Raw genomic sequence first — 16,512 nt, 5'->3', positions numbered from 1 at the left:
AATTTAATAAATAAATAAAAATAGGTTAAATATCACTTTACATTCCATTCAGAATGAAACCAAGAAGCTCTGCAGGACCCATAGTACAAGTTTAATGTATTTCTTGTGTCAAGAGCTAGTTAAGAGGTGAGTAATTTATAGGTAGCCTTTAAAGACGGCATCACATAAAGTATAACAGTCTATCTGGGCAGTGATGAGAGCATGAGTTAGTGATGTTAGATCCTCCTGCACCAGATAAAGATACGCTTTGGTGAACTACCCAAAGCTGAGCAAATGTCCTAATCACAGCTTCCATTTGCTGTTCAAGAAGGTTCCCCAAATTTCAAACTTTCCCCCTGGACAGGTAGTCCTTGCCATCCACAAAGAACTGCTATGTACAACCAGCAACTCTGTCTTGCTTGGATTTAATTGACTTCCATCAATCCCCACAGCCTCTGAGCACCAGGATACAACATCAACAGCATCTTTCTCAGAACGTGGAATAGTGGTATATAGTTGGGTGCCATCAATATATTGATGCTACCATATCTTAATTCTCAGTTGACCTCCCCCAGAGGGTTCAGCTAAAAGAGGAGACATGAACTGATTCCTGGGGAATTCCATAATTGAAGGGCCAATCAGCTTACCTTTCCTTCCCCTTTATAGATTGAAATTATCAACAAAGGAACAAGTGGAAGCACCCCACAACCCAGGATAGCAATATAGGGTTGGGTATCATCATCATTGATGGTTCCATACATTGAATTCTCAGTTGACACATAAACACACCCCCAAGTTAGTAAAGTCAAATAATGCTGGTTGGGTGATAGTCCACTAATGCAATATGAGAAATAATTTCATTCACCTTTCTTGCTGCCATGGAGTAAGCACAAACATGGTCATGTCCTGGAGATCAGTCAAATTTGCTTTTCATCTTTTTCTGCCAGCAATCCAGGCACACATCTGGCTCTTCAGTTCCCAGGGAAATGTTTGAGTAACCAAGTCATATGCCTCATTCACCCCCCACTGCCAGTGGTATGTCAGTTAGCATTTGAGCACATAAGTCAAAGCATCTTCTCCAGTAAATTAGGAAAGGCTATCACTAGGAACCTGGTGGGATGAGTGACTACTACATCATGGGAAACTCTTTCAGGGTCCCTGTGACATAGTTTAAAAGAGACTAATAGAACCTTTACAGATTCAGATATCTGGGTTTGTTGCCTGACCTAATTCCTTATTTTATCATAGTTCATGTGAGAGTCTGGTTCAAGTTGGGTAGTTTATGCAAGTAAACAGGACTTTTCACCCTGTTCAGCATCATTGTTCGGTATGCGTAATTTATTAGTAATATGTTTGAATGAAATGAGCTGTAAATGTAGGTGACAGCCAATGTTAGTCTGTGTTGTTTTTGTGGTCTCTCTTTGAACAGATGCTCCTTGGGAATTGATTTAGTTCTATTGATTTTTCCATTGGCAGTACCTTTTGAGACAAAATCAAAATTATATCATAGTTTTGGATTACTTGTTTCCATTTATAATTGAAATAAAATGCACTTCTCTAGCACTGAACATCACAGGAAATGATTGTTTATAATCAGAATGGGGTAAATGTACAAACGTGAGGCTTTCCAAAGTTAGTTAATGTATGCATTTTCACATAATATATATATGTTAATATTTGTTGGGCATTTGTGTGTCTCCAGTAGAAAAGAACATATGTAGTTGAGGGTTGAACTGAGAAATCCTTGATGCTCTTTGAGTTTGATTGTTTGTTTGCTTGCATTCAATTAAGTAATAATATGATGATAATGTTACTTAGTTGAATAATGAAATGTCTGCAAACAGCCAAGCCCAGAGATACCACGGACTCCACATTTGTATGTCTGTTGTTGCAAGAGAGAACAGGATACTAAAGAATAAGAAGAAGGGCTGAATACCAGTCCTGGGCTTGCGTCTTTGCTTCTGAAAGAGAAGTAAAGAAATTGGAAGGTGGGCTACGTTTGGGCCTGTGGCTTCCTTTGAAACATGTCCATGCATGTAATCCTGATATGCAGAAGGATAGAAAACATGCGCTCAAACTTCCTGGAATTCTCCTAATAAAAAACATTATCTGACAAACACTTTCAATAAAACCACATTCTTCCTTTCTGAAAGAGGAAGAACATTTCTGAAGAATAAGGAGGAGGAAAAGTATGCCTTTTTCTATTACATCTAAGAAGAATACAGCTCTTTGGAAAAACTACATCTTGAAGTTGTATGATCAGCCCCTCTTTTAAAACCCCTTTTATTTCCAATAAAAGCTAATTGAGAAATGGAGCATTTTTCTCCAGGTATATAAAGCATTTAGAAACATGCAAGTAGGCTTTTTGAATGTGGTGTTCTCCAGCCAGGTTGTACTGACATCTCAACCAGCATGGCCAAGGCTATTCTGTCTCTTCTTATATCTGGAAGATGTTAGATTGGAGAAGGATGATCGGTGGAGTACTGAGCACCTACAAAAAACAATACTTTTTATTTGGGCTTTGAAACATATCTAGCTCTTATCTGCCCATGACATTTTGCTGGGTCTAAGAATAATATATGAATCTATATCTTGATTAACCTTTTGTTAATTTCACTAAACCATAGTTACAATTATTCATTGCTTCTGTTATTCCCAGTCCTCAGGTTTAAAGTGTCTATTTATTGCATTTGTGTACAGTGACAAAAATGCCTTACACTGACTGCTTGCATACAGCTGCCCCAAATTATTCCATTCATTTTTAATGCATCTTAGGCTGGACTAGCATTTTCTTCTTAGTGGAAAATAGTACACATATTAGAAGCTGAAGTACATTATTCAAAGCAGTATATTCTTGAGACTTTGGGTGGCAATCTCATGTTGGGGAGAGATTGTGGGAAAATCTAGATTTGTGCTGCTCGGTGTAGATAAAGTTGGATGACCTAGAAAGCTTATTACGTGCTTGATTTCAATCTTTTAAATGCCTGTATTGTATATGTTGTTGCTTACATTGGTTTTAATAATTTCCCCTGGTTGTAAATGATTCAGGGTTTTAAGCTCATTTTTCTTGTCTTTTAATACAGACCATAAATAACTATTTTTATTTTTGTAGTCTCTTCAAGAATAGAAACACAGTATATAAAAGTCTTCAAAGAAATATAGATATATTGCGTATAATTCCATCAAACCTAAGTGTGAAACAAGGTTGGCCTGCTTTTTTAAAATGGGACTTTTGAGTTTGAGTTTGAGTTTTATTGAACACTTATAGGCCGTTCCCTGAGGGGACTCAGGGCGGCTTACAATAATAAGGGAGGGGAGTGCAAGACAAGACATAAAAGAAAATGTGAGTAAAAAATAATTAACAATAAAAGCACAACATTCACTCAGCATTCGGGCGGGGAGAGAGTAAAGTCCTATCCCCAGGCCTGACGGGATAGCCAGATCTTGAGGGCCGTGCGGAAGGCCTGGACGGTGGTGAGGGTGCGGATCTCCACGAGGAGATTGTTCCATAGCGTCGGAGCTGCAACTGAGAAGGCTCTCCTCCGCGTAGACGCCAGTCGGCACTGACTGGCGGATGGAATTTGGAGGAGGCCTACCCTGTGCGATCTGATGGGACGCACTTTCAGTTCAAGAAGCCTAATAACCAGAAGTGGGTTGCTGCAAAAACGTGCCCATTTTTTGTCAAAAAATTGCATGCATAGCCCTATGGAGTGCTTATAGAATGCTGTGGGGGGAGCAAAAAACACCCAGTTTTTTGCTCATTTCTGCCCTCCCCAGCCCCCAGGAGCTCTCTAAAAGCCTCCATAAGGGTATGCACGGCCATTTTGGTGAAGGGGTGGGGTTTCAGGAGGCAAAAATGCTGTATTCAGTGTATAAGACACCCAGATTTTCAGCCTCTTTTTTGAGGAAAATAGGTGCGTCTTATACTCCAAAAAATACAATACTTTTTAAAATAAAAAATAAAATGTTTTCAAGTTTCTTACACTGATTTTTCTTTAGGCCACAATTGTTATTGTTATGGTCGATTGCATAGTCAGCCGGGTGTTCAGTCTGAATTTGGCATTTTTGACCACTTATCAAGTCGTTCCCAAGAACCTGGGGTAGATAGATGTGGATGTTTGATGGTGTTACAGATATTCATCACAGGATGTAAGCTGTTCTGAGTAAAGCTGCCTTTTGCAATCAACTGATGGTGATTTTGTCACCAGTGGTGTTCAAGAGATGCTCCATATATTTTGGGATTTCACCCAAGGTGCTTATTTATCACTATTGTTGCTACCTTTGCTGTTTTCCCCCACAGTTGTTCAATTTCTGTTTGCAGGTCTTTGTATTTTGTTTATCTTCTCCAGTCCTTTCTCTTATATTATGTTGTTATTATAATAACTCCAACAACTCTTGCTGGCTCACAGCAATGAAAGAAATTATAATAAAATCAATTAAAATAAGATAAATGATGGCAAGAATGTTGAAGCAAGGTGTCTCGTTCCCTTGCCAAAGGCCTGGGTAAAATACATGTTTAAAGCTCTTCCTTTTATTATTTCCTTGATGCCTGTTTTTAAAATCAGAAAAGCTATAGACACTGAATGGGAAACCTATTGATTGGTTAGCTAACCCTGGATTCACAAACAACAGCAAGGAGTGCTTTTCATAGCTTCTGGTGTGCCAGCTGTGTTTCTTCTTGATCTAGTCAGATTTGGTTATATTTATCCACTCCTTAGCAACATCCTATTCTGATGATTACAATACTGTATAGAGCTGACCTCAGGGGAAAAAAACTCTTGAAGATGAACTTGCTACAGAAGGTTGCAATTCAGAGAGTTAACTGGGTCTGAGTACATGGATCATATGATGCTTAAAAGAAGTCCTACTGAAAGTTCTTTATAGGTTGCCAATTGTTTACCAAGAACAATTCAAGGTATTATGTTTGAGGCTTCGGATGCTTAAAGTCTGAGTATCTTATGGATAATCTCTCTGCTTACAAACCCATAATGTTCTTTTTAAGATTAGCAGCAGAAACTGTTCTGAATATACCCCTATTGTCAAAGGCCATGTTTTGGCAAGCTGGCCAAGACCTTCTCCTGCATAATTCCTAGACTGTGGAAAACCTATTTTTGGAAATTGTAGGTGGGACCCCCATTTTCCCAGTATGTAAGAAATCTTTTAACGTATATCTTTTTCAACAGATTTATGTCTATACAGATTCTCAGTCAACCAAGTCATGGTTGTCCCAAAGTGGGACTTTTTCAAGTGGCAATTGGACTTTCTGGTTTTTCTTTGAAGATGTTTTGCTCCTCATCCAAGAGGTTTCTTCAGAAAAACAAAGTTGCCTCTTGAAAAAGCACTTTTGGGATGCCAGAACTATGCTTGAATTTATTGATTCATATATTTATTATGTTTGAATGTATTTATATCCTGCCTTCTTTCTGTACAAATCAAGGCAGGATATAGTGCTCTTTCCTATTTCACCCACAACAGTAACCCTTTGTGGGAAGTTGGGCTGAGAGATGGTGACTGGCTCAAGGTCATCCAGCCAATTTCCATGCCTAAGGATTAGATGTCAGTCTCCTGCTGCATCAAATTGGTTTTATTTATTAGACAACTTGAGTATTTATGTTAAATTTAATTATGTGTTTATTTATTAATCATGCTCTCAGAGCATAAAGATGTGATATAAATTATATTTGCTGCAGAAGTGTCTTGGAGATGCAGTGTTGTTGATGGGTGTCTGCAACTGCCAGTTTTGCAGTTCGACTGAGAGTCCAACTCTATCTTTCCCCAACTATCTGCCTTCCAGTTTTGTTCAGCTGCCATGATTCTCAAGTACCGTATAGTATGTATTCCCTTGAAAATACAGGCCAATTCTACTGTACACCATGTTTTAGGGTTGCTGACATATTAGCAGTGATCACTGTAATGTAATCTCGTCTTTTGGATAAGCTGATTTTCTTCCAGATAGTTTGCAAAATAACTCAGATATAGAATTTGATAATTAGGGAGCATATGGATAAATAAAATAATAAATATATCACAAAATGAGATTTTGGATTTGTGGCAGAATTAGATGAGCATTTCTTCTTTGTGGGAATTGTTGTCTCGCCTGCCTCCCATCCCTTGAATCTATATCTAGTGAATTTTACAGGCAACTTAATATACACACCCAATCCTAATCATTCTAATCGGTTTTAGTGAGTTTTACAATTCTCGTAGAAAGACTTCCTATCTTGATTTTCCGTTCTGATTTAATCAAAGTGCACTGAACTGTTATCTCTATCTCCGTGTGTCTGGTCTCAAGTGAACCATTACGTTCTCTCACCCATGCACGTACATGTGCGTGTGCACGCAGGTTTACACGATAGCTTACAACCAAGATTGTATCTGTTGGGAAAACAGTAAGGCTGCAAAACAATGTTGTTTGCACCATACCTTACAATAATTATTAGCGTGCAGGAAGAATGGTGGAATCCTAGATTCTTAAGGGGCCTTTTTTGCTATCAGGTCAATCTATTGCTAAGTGAAAGAATCCAAATTAAATAATCTCTGACAAATGGCTGCCTAGTCTTCATTAGAATGGAATGGGACAACTCTCAATGGGACAATTCAATGTGGTATAACTCAAGAGAGGGACAAATGGCAGCTCAACCCAAACTCGAGAACTTCTACTTTTACATTTACTCAAATATAAAGCAAAACAAAGCCTTCTGCAATTCAGTTGTCCCTCTCTTGAGTTATCCCACATTGAATTGTCCCATTGCAAGTTGTCCCATGGCAAATTGGCTGTGGTGAGTTGGTCTAGACCTTCACTAGAAAACAGCCAGTGAAAGAGAATCCACCATCCTTTTGCTTGATCTCACTCACACATGCACACATCACTGCTGGGGTAAAGGTTTTATCTCCATGCCAACAACCACACAACCTCCGGGAGTTCACAGCTCAGTCCAGGAACAAACCAAACATGAATCCATGGAACAAGACAAGTCCACAAGGCAGAGGCAAGGCTAGGGCATTTTGTAAGGGAAAAGCAAGTCCACGAGGCACAGGCAAAATCTGTGAAATCCAGAGGCCAAGGCATAAGCCATGTTCCAAAGTATATAGTCAGGAAAGAAGATTCATGGGAAGAGGCAGTGAGGTTGATGAATGCAAATCAAGGAAACAGATGCCTTTCCCCCAGCGTTGTTTCACTCCATTTGCTGAGGTAAATAGCCGCTGCCCGGTGAAGTCCATCCAGAAGAGTGACGCTGCCGCCTCACCAGTACTTGTCATGGTCCTGTCAGATCCCAATTTGGACGAGGAATTGGAACCAGGATAATCTGACAGATATAGCACCCCTGGAACTTTTGGAGATGCCAGGGGCTGAGCTTGATGCTGTCCCAGGCCCCCCCGTCATTGGGGAAAGTGGTCAACCAGATAGGGATCTGCCTGCCTTCATGAAGGCAGAGGATGATCCTACAGACAGGCAGTGGTGGTGAGAAACAACAGATCTCCTGTGTCAAGGAACAGCTGCTCTTGTGTTTTTTTTGTAACATTCAAATTGGAATCTGCTCCTCTTTAACTTAAATGTTATTAATCAACATCCTTTACCCTGAAATGATGGAAAACAGACCCTGACCTTGTTCTGTGTGATATTCTTTCAAATATTTGAACAGTACTGTCATGGCCACCCAAATCTCCTCAAGGCCAAACATTTCTAGGTCCTTTGATCTTTTTGGTTGTTGAATTGTCAGTCTCTGCAACAACTACCCAGACATGTTAAATAAGAATCATTATTACTGACTAGAATGAGGTTGCTTAGATAGCTTCAAAATGAGAGCATGATCCATTTTTTTTAACTCCCCATCTTCCTGTGCACTCAAGTGCAGAATGTCCAGATAACATCTGGAAGCACTCAGTCACCTCCCTAATTCACAGAATTACAAGAAGGAGGAGAAGGCACTGCACAGAAAAATCAGGCTTGAAATATTCCATTATCGTAATCAGTACCAATAAAAATATTGTAGGCATCCTGCGGAGTTGATTTCTTGGTCTGGTCTACTTAATAGGGCTCACAAAGCTAAGCTAGGGTATCAACACAGTAGTTATAAGCAAACTCTGCACAGATATAGAGTCAGCCTTGAGGTTTAACACAGAAATGAAAAACAATTCTCATGATGGAATTTTTCTTTCTTTCAATCAACTGTCAATGATGGGTTGAGGAAAGGTGCAGCCTTACATCTAGCAATTAAAATAGGGCATCAGAAAGTTTACACTGGCCCAACTCCTTTGTTGAGGGATACTTACCACTTTAAAAGGTCTCATTTGGGTTCCCTGAATATGTAACTTGAATATTGAATGTAATCAATACCTGGGGAATATAATTATAGTTCCTTTACATTAATGATCCCTGATTAGTTTTGTATTATTGATAGCCTTTTCACCAGATACACCAGTCTGAATTCACCAGCAGTTGAAGCAGACTGAGTCTTGCAGGAAGGTATAGCATATATGGTAGGAGGTCCAGGAAGTTGGCTGCTAGGATTAAGCCTTGCTTTAGTTTGGATTTGATTCGTTCCTGTCTGACATTGTTAGGAGAAATTTTTGTTCTGACTGCTGTTTTACAGCAAATGTAGAGGAACCTGTTATCCGGTTCCTAGACTGTGACTTGGGACAATGTGACCATTAGAATATAACTGCACTGATTTCCTGAGAGAAGCTCTCCACCCCCATTCCCACACCAGAATCTGAAGGTGTCACCAAGTTGGGAAGGGAGGGGAGCATGAATTATTAACCTAGGTAGGAGCCAGGTTTAGACTTTTGTGTCTCCTGTGTTTTGGGTGAAACTGGGTTGGGAAAGGCACAGATAATTGTGATAGAGGGTTAGCTGTGTATGGTATGCAGCATGGAAGATGACTTTGTTTTGTTGGAGTAATTAAATCTTGTCTGAAGTTACCTACTTAATGATTTCCTGTGCTGGATGGTTAAGGAGTTTCCTGGATGGGAAGGAAGTGCAGGCCGGAAGGGACAAGGGAACTTCAAGAAAAGAGGTTGTGACTGTAGGAAATTAGGAGGATGACCACTTCAGCATTCCTGATCTTGAAAACCAAATATTGAGATACTCATGCAAACCTATAGAGGAGTAAGAAAGTTCTTCATCAAAGGAACTGTAAGACAACATTCTGTTGGATGAACCGTCTGTCTTTTATTTACTATTGTCTTTGGCAAGCTGAACTATGCATTAATATTGAACCATTCAGCTCTCTAGGGTGCTACTTGGGTCTGATATATTTATCTTATGAAATGGCTTATAGTTGTTTTCATGCATATCTTTTACACCAATCAGCAAAAGAACACTAAATATTTAATAATAAAAACATTAATGTACTGTATAAAGAACTGTATAAAATATCAGTGGCTCAAAACAACAAATTAAGTCAACCTGTTGAAAGCCAGTAAAATTAAAAGGACTTTTGAGATTCTTGGTGCTCTCTGAGCTTGGTTGTTTGCTTGCAGATATTTTATTATTCCACTACGTAGCATCATTGGTGCTAGTGGGTATGGGGTTTGTTCCCTGTTTATATAGAATATCTTGGCTTGCCAATGTTGGTGCGTATATGATTTTCTCCTTGGTTTTTCCTTGATTAGAGTATTGTTTTCTGTTTGATTGTTAATCCCTTTTTATCTGGGTGTTGGCTGCTGGAGAGGATATGTTCTCCTCTTTTGATTTCTCCCTTAGCTTGTGTATCCTTAGCTCTTTAGACTAGTGTGTAAATATGGTGGATCTCTATGTGTCTTTGCCTAGCCCTCCATAGACGACAACAGTGTCAGCTGTTACACACTGGTAGAACATCCCATAAGGCTCTCTTTCTATACATGAAAGTATTTTTTTCTATGTGGCTATTCTCAGAACAGAAGCAGGATTCTCAAAATGCTGTGCATATATAGAGACTCCTGTTGGGGATTTAGTTCCAAAGCAGTGTAACACATTTTGAAATATGTTACTAAATAGATAGCCAATATAGCCAGGTTTAATCATGGGCCAGCTTTCTGGCTAATACTGAAGATTTAGCTCAGTGTGGGTAAACATAAGCATATATATTGAATAAGGACTGCAGTGGCTGAAACGGCATTTTTTCCATTTGGAGGTAGGAGGTGTGTCATTTCTCAAAGAAGGCTGATGCACTGTTTTCTTCTTTGTTCTTCCCACCCCCACAAATCAATAGGAAATTGATCCACTGTTTCTTGAAGTTTGCCCTCAAGATTGGGCCTTGGTTCCTAGGGATTATAAAGAAGTCTGCACTGGGGCTATGATCTGTAAATAACCAAGCCCTCATTAGCATAGGCTGCATGCTGTTAAAGCTATTTAAACTTCCAGAAACAAAGGTATTCCTAGGAACATATTAAACTATGAATTTATTCTTTTCAATGAGTGGGCAGCATAGTCTATTGCAGGGGTGTCAAACTGGCTGCCCCCAGGCTGGATGCATCACACACAGGCCACACATACCCCAGATCTGCAAAGCGAAAAAACATCACGAAACGTCACGTGACAGCAGCATGACATTGCGAATTTGAAACCCGTGGTCCATAGATTTCATATAACCCTGGTTTCTCTTTTATGTCATTAGAGCACCTAGAAAATGGCAAACCACTAAGTGACTAAATGAGATTTGTTGTTGAGATTTTTCAGTAGGGAACATTGTGAAATTGATGTTTAGGACTTAAGGAACCATAACAACAAGATATTTTCATCTTTGGAAGAAGAAAAAACTCACCTTCCTGAATCTTTGTCCCTATCAGAAATGGGACAAACCTTCTTTCACTGGACACTACAGCCCAGCACTCCCAAATAGGAATAAAGTTTTGAACAGCTGTGTTTGTGGGGATATAGGATGATCGCAATTATATTCCTTTCTTTTTCCTTTACAGGTGACTAAAGCACAACAAATATCTTGGTTTCAGTAAAGGCTTTTTTTCAGGCCGAAGTGAAATTCACCATCCATAAAAAAATTCAGTTCTCCAGAACAAGTGGTCAAAAGAATAAAATAGGTTTGCAATGTTTTAGTTTTAAGTTCTCGCAGGACTATATTATTTGATTGTGTTTTAAATGGTTCTTGCTGAGAGAAGAAGTGCTGAAAATGGGGGATCAGCAGGCGTATAAGACAAACCACATAGTTAACAATAGCGAAAATGTATATTACCAGCAGCAGCACTTGAGTCCTCTGGCATCTGCAAACCACAGCTATGGAACTTCAGCCATGCATACGTCTCCAGAGTCTCCTCTCTCTCCTTCATTCCCTCATGATACCAGGGAAAACATGTCTTTGAATGTTGGGCCCAAAGGTCTTGGGCTAATGGATTCTCCCAGGCAAACAGACTGGGCCCATTTGGTGTCTGGAAACCACCTCCCAGTAAGAAACAGTCAGCATGTCATGTGGAATCCAATGGCTCAAAGTGAACCGGTTGATGGCTTTGACCATCTCTGTTCCCAAAGCAATGACCTCAGGTCACAAAAAATTACCAGTGGGGTTTTGCATAAATTAGACTCTTTTGCCCAGGTGTTTGCTAGCCAAAACTTAAGAATCCAAGTGAACAATGTGTCTCAGAACATTCAGTCGCAGCCTCCAGTGATGGAGAATGCTGGCGATAGCGCGCTTCGACAATTGCTGTCTCAGAAACCTGCTGTGGAACAACAACTTGTGCCGAGATACCAGCAGATGCCACAGCAAGTCCATCCTGGGTTTGGAAGTGCACAGCAAAAGCAGCAGATGCAGCTAATGCAACACCAGTCCCCTCTTTATTATGATAACCAGCAACATGTTGCCCACATCCCAATGCACTCTGCCATGCACCAGGGACAGACCCACTTGCAGCAAATGCATTCTCAACATTTGCTGCCACCACAGCTACAGCAAGATCAATACTATCTGCAGCAACAGCAACCCCATCAAGGACAGCACAGGCTCTTGGTACACGAGATGCAGCCTCAGCAGCAGCAACAGAGGCAGTGCCCCATGCAAACAGCTCAGTATTATCCAATACAGCCTATGATGCAACAGTTACAACAGCAGCAGCAGCAGCAGCAGATACAAACACAACTTCCTCCCTACCACCGGGATACTAACCAGAAGCCTCTGCACGAACCTCAGCAATACTCCCAAGATCGGGGTAATTCCATGCATCTTATACAGCTAGGAGCAGTCCCTCCGTATTTCTATCAAGATCAGCAGCAGTCCTTCAAACATTTGTATCCACAAAGTGTTCTGCATCAGCAACAGCCATCCGGTGATGCCAGTCAGCCTGATCATTACCAGAGTGATGGTAACACTCAGACATTGATGGATGAGCACCTGGGACTCCCTATGGCAGAGGGGACTGAAGATCCAGCAGCACAGGGCCTGAATTCTGTGGACAGCACAATCTCCCAACCATCTCTTAGACCTTCAACAAGTGTTCTGATGAATAACAAAAGACCTCAGCAGTTGTCTCCCAGTGCAGTATGGCCACAGGTATGTAAAACTTTGTATCTTACTAGTACTTTCTGATAACTAAGTTTAGAAAAAAATCTGTATTGTCTTATAACATACAGCAGGCATGCACAATTGTTTGTGAAATGTATACTTGGATTTCAATAATATGCTGGGACAACACCCCAGAAAAGTAAGTGGAGCCAGAACAAAAGCTTCATTCAGTATCGCTCCCATTGAAATTAAATGTAAAAATATGTTGGAAAAAATTAACACTTTCCCTTTTGTTGCATTAAAAATGATAATTCAGTAGCAGATTTTGGAAGGCTTTTGGGATAGGTGCCTTCAGACCTGGGGTTTCCGTCTTTGCATTTTATCAACAATAGTTGTCCAGTGAAATAGAAGAAGCCTTTTATGGCATTGAAATTTATGTTCTCTGAAACCATGGAGACAAACAGATGCTTCCATTGGCAGAGCCATTTTGTGAATATTTAACAATTTATTCCAACTGTCCATCTACGATGAACCAGTCAAACTGGGTTAGATGCTTCTAGATGTGATTAAAGAGTGTTTGCGGGTGGAAATCTGTATAAATATAGAGATTCCACTGGAAATTTTAAAATGACTCTGTGCATTGGGCATTCATAGAGGCCTACTTCCTATGGAATCTGTTGGATAAGGCACCACCATCCATTTGGCTAAGAAACACAATATCTGGAACAGGAGGCCTTTTTGTTTCTTCTCCAAGAGTTCAAATATTGCTTATTGCCTATTCACATCTGAACTATGCAGGGTAGCAAAGTGATACCTTTAATGCACTCCACAATCTTCCCAATATTTTAGACCAGGTTTTTTTTCAAAATGTGTTTTGATGGGGTCCCATGAGAAACAACTAAGGACATTAAAAAAAAGAACTCATTCACTTGACTGTAACCAATTTCCTATCACTAGAGCTTTGCCTCTTGATCAAGGTATGCATACGTACATTTGCCTAGAGTAAGAAAAGTGGTGCAGACTATAATTTAACAACTTACTGGTTTACTTAAATTTCTCCTATCTTTTTAAATAACAGATCCAGTTACTTGATGGCAGACTTCCATCAGTTTCTCCTGAACAAAGGTATAGTTGTGATTAATTACTGATGTCTTCTAAAAATCCAAAATAGTGGCCGAAAAATCCAAAATAGTGTACAAATAATCAACAATCTTGTAAGCAATCTTTGAGAATGCTATATTGAAATATGGCAATAATTTTGGTGGCCGTTATATCAATCTGTGGTAGAAGACCATATGACAATGATGTAGCCTTAGTTGTTAAGAATATAAAACTTAACCCTTAGCATGTGAATTAGGTTTGTTCTATATCTATTTAACTATTCTAGGTCAAAGCCTATCTGGCAAGCTTTCACAGGAACCATCTAAAGATCATAAGTGATTTTAGATTCAGGAGGGAAATTCCATTTATCTCCAGTCATCTTAGTTGTGATCTTAGATTTAGATTTAGATTTTAGATTTTATTAGTATTTGTAGGCCGCCCTTTTCCCTGAGGGGACTCAGGGCGGCTCACATAAAATCGGGGAAGGGGAATACAGACGTTAAGATAGAGACATATAATAAAATAGTAAACAACATACATTCATCATTCGGGAGGGGTAACTATCCTTGTCCCCAGGCCTGACGGGCGAGCCAGTTCTTAAGGGCTGTGCGGAAGGCCTGGACGGTGGAGAGGGTGCGAATCTCTACGGGGAGCTCGTTCCAAAGGGTCGGGGCTACTACTGAGAAGGCCCTCCTCCTTGTAGTTGCCAGCCGACATTGGCTGGCCGATGGAATGCGGAGGAGGCCTAATCTATGTGATCTTATTGGTCGCAGGGATGTAATTGGCAGAAGGCGGTCTCTCAAGTATCCAGATCCACTGCCATGTAGGGCTTTATGGGTGACTAATAGCACCTTGAAGCGCATCCGGAGATCAACAGGTAGCCAGCGCAGCTCGCGGAGGATAGGTGTTATGCGGGTGAACCGAGGTGCACCCACAATCACTCGCGCGGCCGCGTTCTGTACTAGCTGAAGTCGCCGGATGCTCTTCAAGGGCAGCCCCATGTAGAGCACATTGCAGTATTCCAGCCTAGAGGTCACAAGGGCCCGGGTGACTGTTGTGAGAGCCTCCCGATTCAGGTAGGGTCGCAACTGGTGCACCAGGCGAACCTGGGCGAATGCCCCCCTGGTCACAGCCATTAAATGGTGGTCAAACGATAGCTGTGGATCCAGGAGGACTCCCAAGTTGCGAACCCTCTCTGAGGGGTATAAAATTTGACCCCCCAGCCTGAGAGATGGAATATTGGTCGAATTTTTGGGAGGGAAACACAACAGCCACTCGGTCTTTTCTGGGTTGAGCACAAGCTTGTTAACCCTCATCCAGTCCATAACAGCTTCAAGGCCTCGGTTCATCACGTCTGCCGCTTCATTGAGTTGGCACGGGGCGGACAGATACAATTGAGTATCGTCCGCATATTGATGGTATCTAATCCCGTGCCTGCGAATGATCTCTCCCAGCGGTTTCATGTAGATGTTGAATAGTAGGGGGGATAAGACCGAGCCCTGAGGCACCCCATAAGTTAGGGGCCTAGGGGACGATCTCTGCCCCCCCACTAACACCGACTGCGACCTGTCCGAGAGGTAGGAGGAGAACCACCGCAACACGGTGCCTCCCACTCCCACCTCCCGCAGTCGTCGCAGAAGGATACCATGGTCGATGGTATCGAAAGCCGCTGAGAGGTCAAGGAGGACCAGGATGGAGGAATGTCCTCCATCTCTGGCTCTCCAGAGATCATCGATCAATGCGACCAAAGCGGTTTCTGTGCTGTAACCGGGTCTGAAGCCTGACTGGAAGGGGTCTGGATAGTTTGCTTCCTCCAAGGACCGCTGGAGCTGGAAGGCCACCACCTTCTCAACAACCTTCCCCAGGAAGGGGAGGTTGGAAACTGGACGATAGTTATTAAGGATAGCTGGATCCAAAGATGGTTTCTTCAGGAGGGGTCTCACCACCGCTGCTTTCAGTGCAGCGGGGAAGTTCCCCTCCCAAAGCGAGGCGGTCACAACCGCCTGGATCCAGCCTCGTGTCACCTCACTGCAGTTAGTAACCAGCCATGAGGGACACGGATCCAGTACACAGGTGGAGGTACTTACAGCCCTCATGGCCTTGTCCACATCCCCAGGGGTAACGTCCTGAAACTCAACCCAGAGCTGTTCTGGTTGATCCTCCTGTGCCTCGGCTGGAACTGCGGGGGTGGAGTCCAAGTCCGACTGAAACCGAGCAATTTTGTCCGCTAAGAATTGGGCATAATCTTCAGCTCTGCCCTGCAAGGGTTCCCCCGCTTCCCTTTTATTCAATAGGGAGCGGGTTATCCTAAACAGGGCGGCTGGACGAGACTCAGCGGACGCAACCAAGGTGGCTATGTGAGATCTTTTTGCAGCCCTAAGTGCCCTGGTGTATTCCTTGGTGCAGGTGGTTACCATTGCTCGGTTCGATTCGGACTTATCGGACCTCCAACGGTGCTCTAGGCATCTCCTCCGGCGCTTCATTTCCCGGAGTTCCTCGGTGAACCAAGGAGGTCTCCGGGATCCGCCGCCTCGGAGGGGCCGCAGTGGCGCAATCCGGTCGAGGGCCTCCGATGCTGCCGAGTGCCACGCAGCAACCAGAGTCTCTACCGGACTGTGGGCGAAAGTGTCAGGAATAACCCCAAGCTCTGTCTGGAACCTTGACGGTTCCATAAGGCGCCTGGGGCGGAACCACCTGGTCGGTTCCTCCTCCCTACAGTGGGGGTTTGGTCTCCGGAAGTCGAGCCTCAGTAGGCAGTGGTCTGACCACGACAGGGGTATGATGTCGTTCCCCCTCAGACCAAGATCACAAATCCACTGCTCCGAGAGAAATACAAGGTCAAGCATGTGCCCCGCCGAATGGGTTGGGCCTCGAATTACTTGGGTCAAGCTCATGGCTGTCATGGAAGCCATGAACTCCTGCGCCCCCTCAGAGTTTTCACCGAGCGACGGCAAATTAAAGTCCCCCAGGACCATCAACCTAGGGAACTCAATTGCCAGCT

General features: G+C 42.2%; 1 protein-coding gene across 3 annotated transcripts in view; it reads left to right on the top strand.

The window, feature by feature from the left end:
* TRERF1 (transcriptional regulating factor 1) overlaps positions 1-16,512 on the top strand; it is a 92,265-nt gene that overhangs the window by 45,691 nt on the left and 30,062 nt on the right. For all 3 annotated transcript variants that reach the window (XM_032216285.1, XM_032216284.1, XM_032216283.1), the window contains exons 2-3: positions 10,879-12,458; positions 13,489-13,535. In XM_032216285.1, the coding sequence (XP_032072176.1) occupies positions 11,088-12,458; positions 13,489-13,535 (1,418 nt within the window). In that variant the 5' untranslated portion in view covers positions 10,879-11,087. The remainder of the gene's footprint in view (positions 1-10,878; positions 12,459-13,488; positions 13,536-16,512) is intronic.

The sequence above is a fragment of the Thamnophis elegans genome, chromosome 4 (assembly GCF_009769535.1).
Source record: "Thamnophis elegans isolate rThaEle1 chromosome 4, rThaEle1.pri, whole genome shotgun sequence".
Taxonomy (NCBI): domain Eukaryota; kingdom Metazoa; phylum Chordata; class Lepidosauria; order Squamata; family Colubridae; genus Thamnophis; species Thamnophis elegans.
The sequence above is the reverse complement of the archived record's forward strand: the minus strand, read 5'-3'. Positions and strand labels throughout refer to the sequence as shown.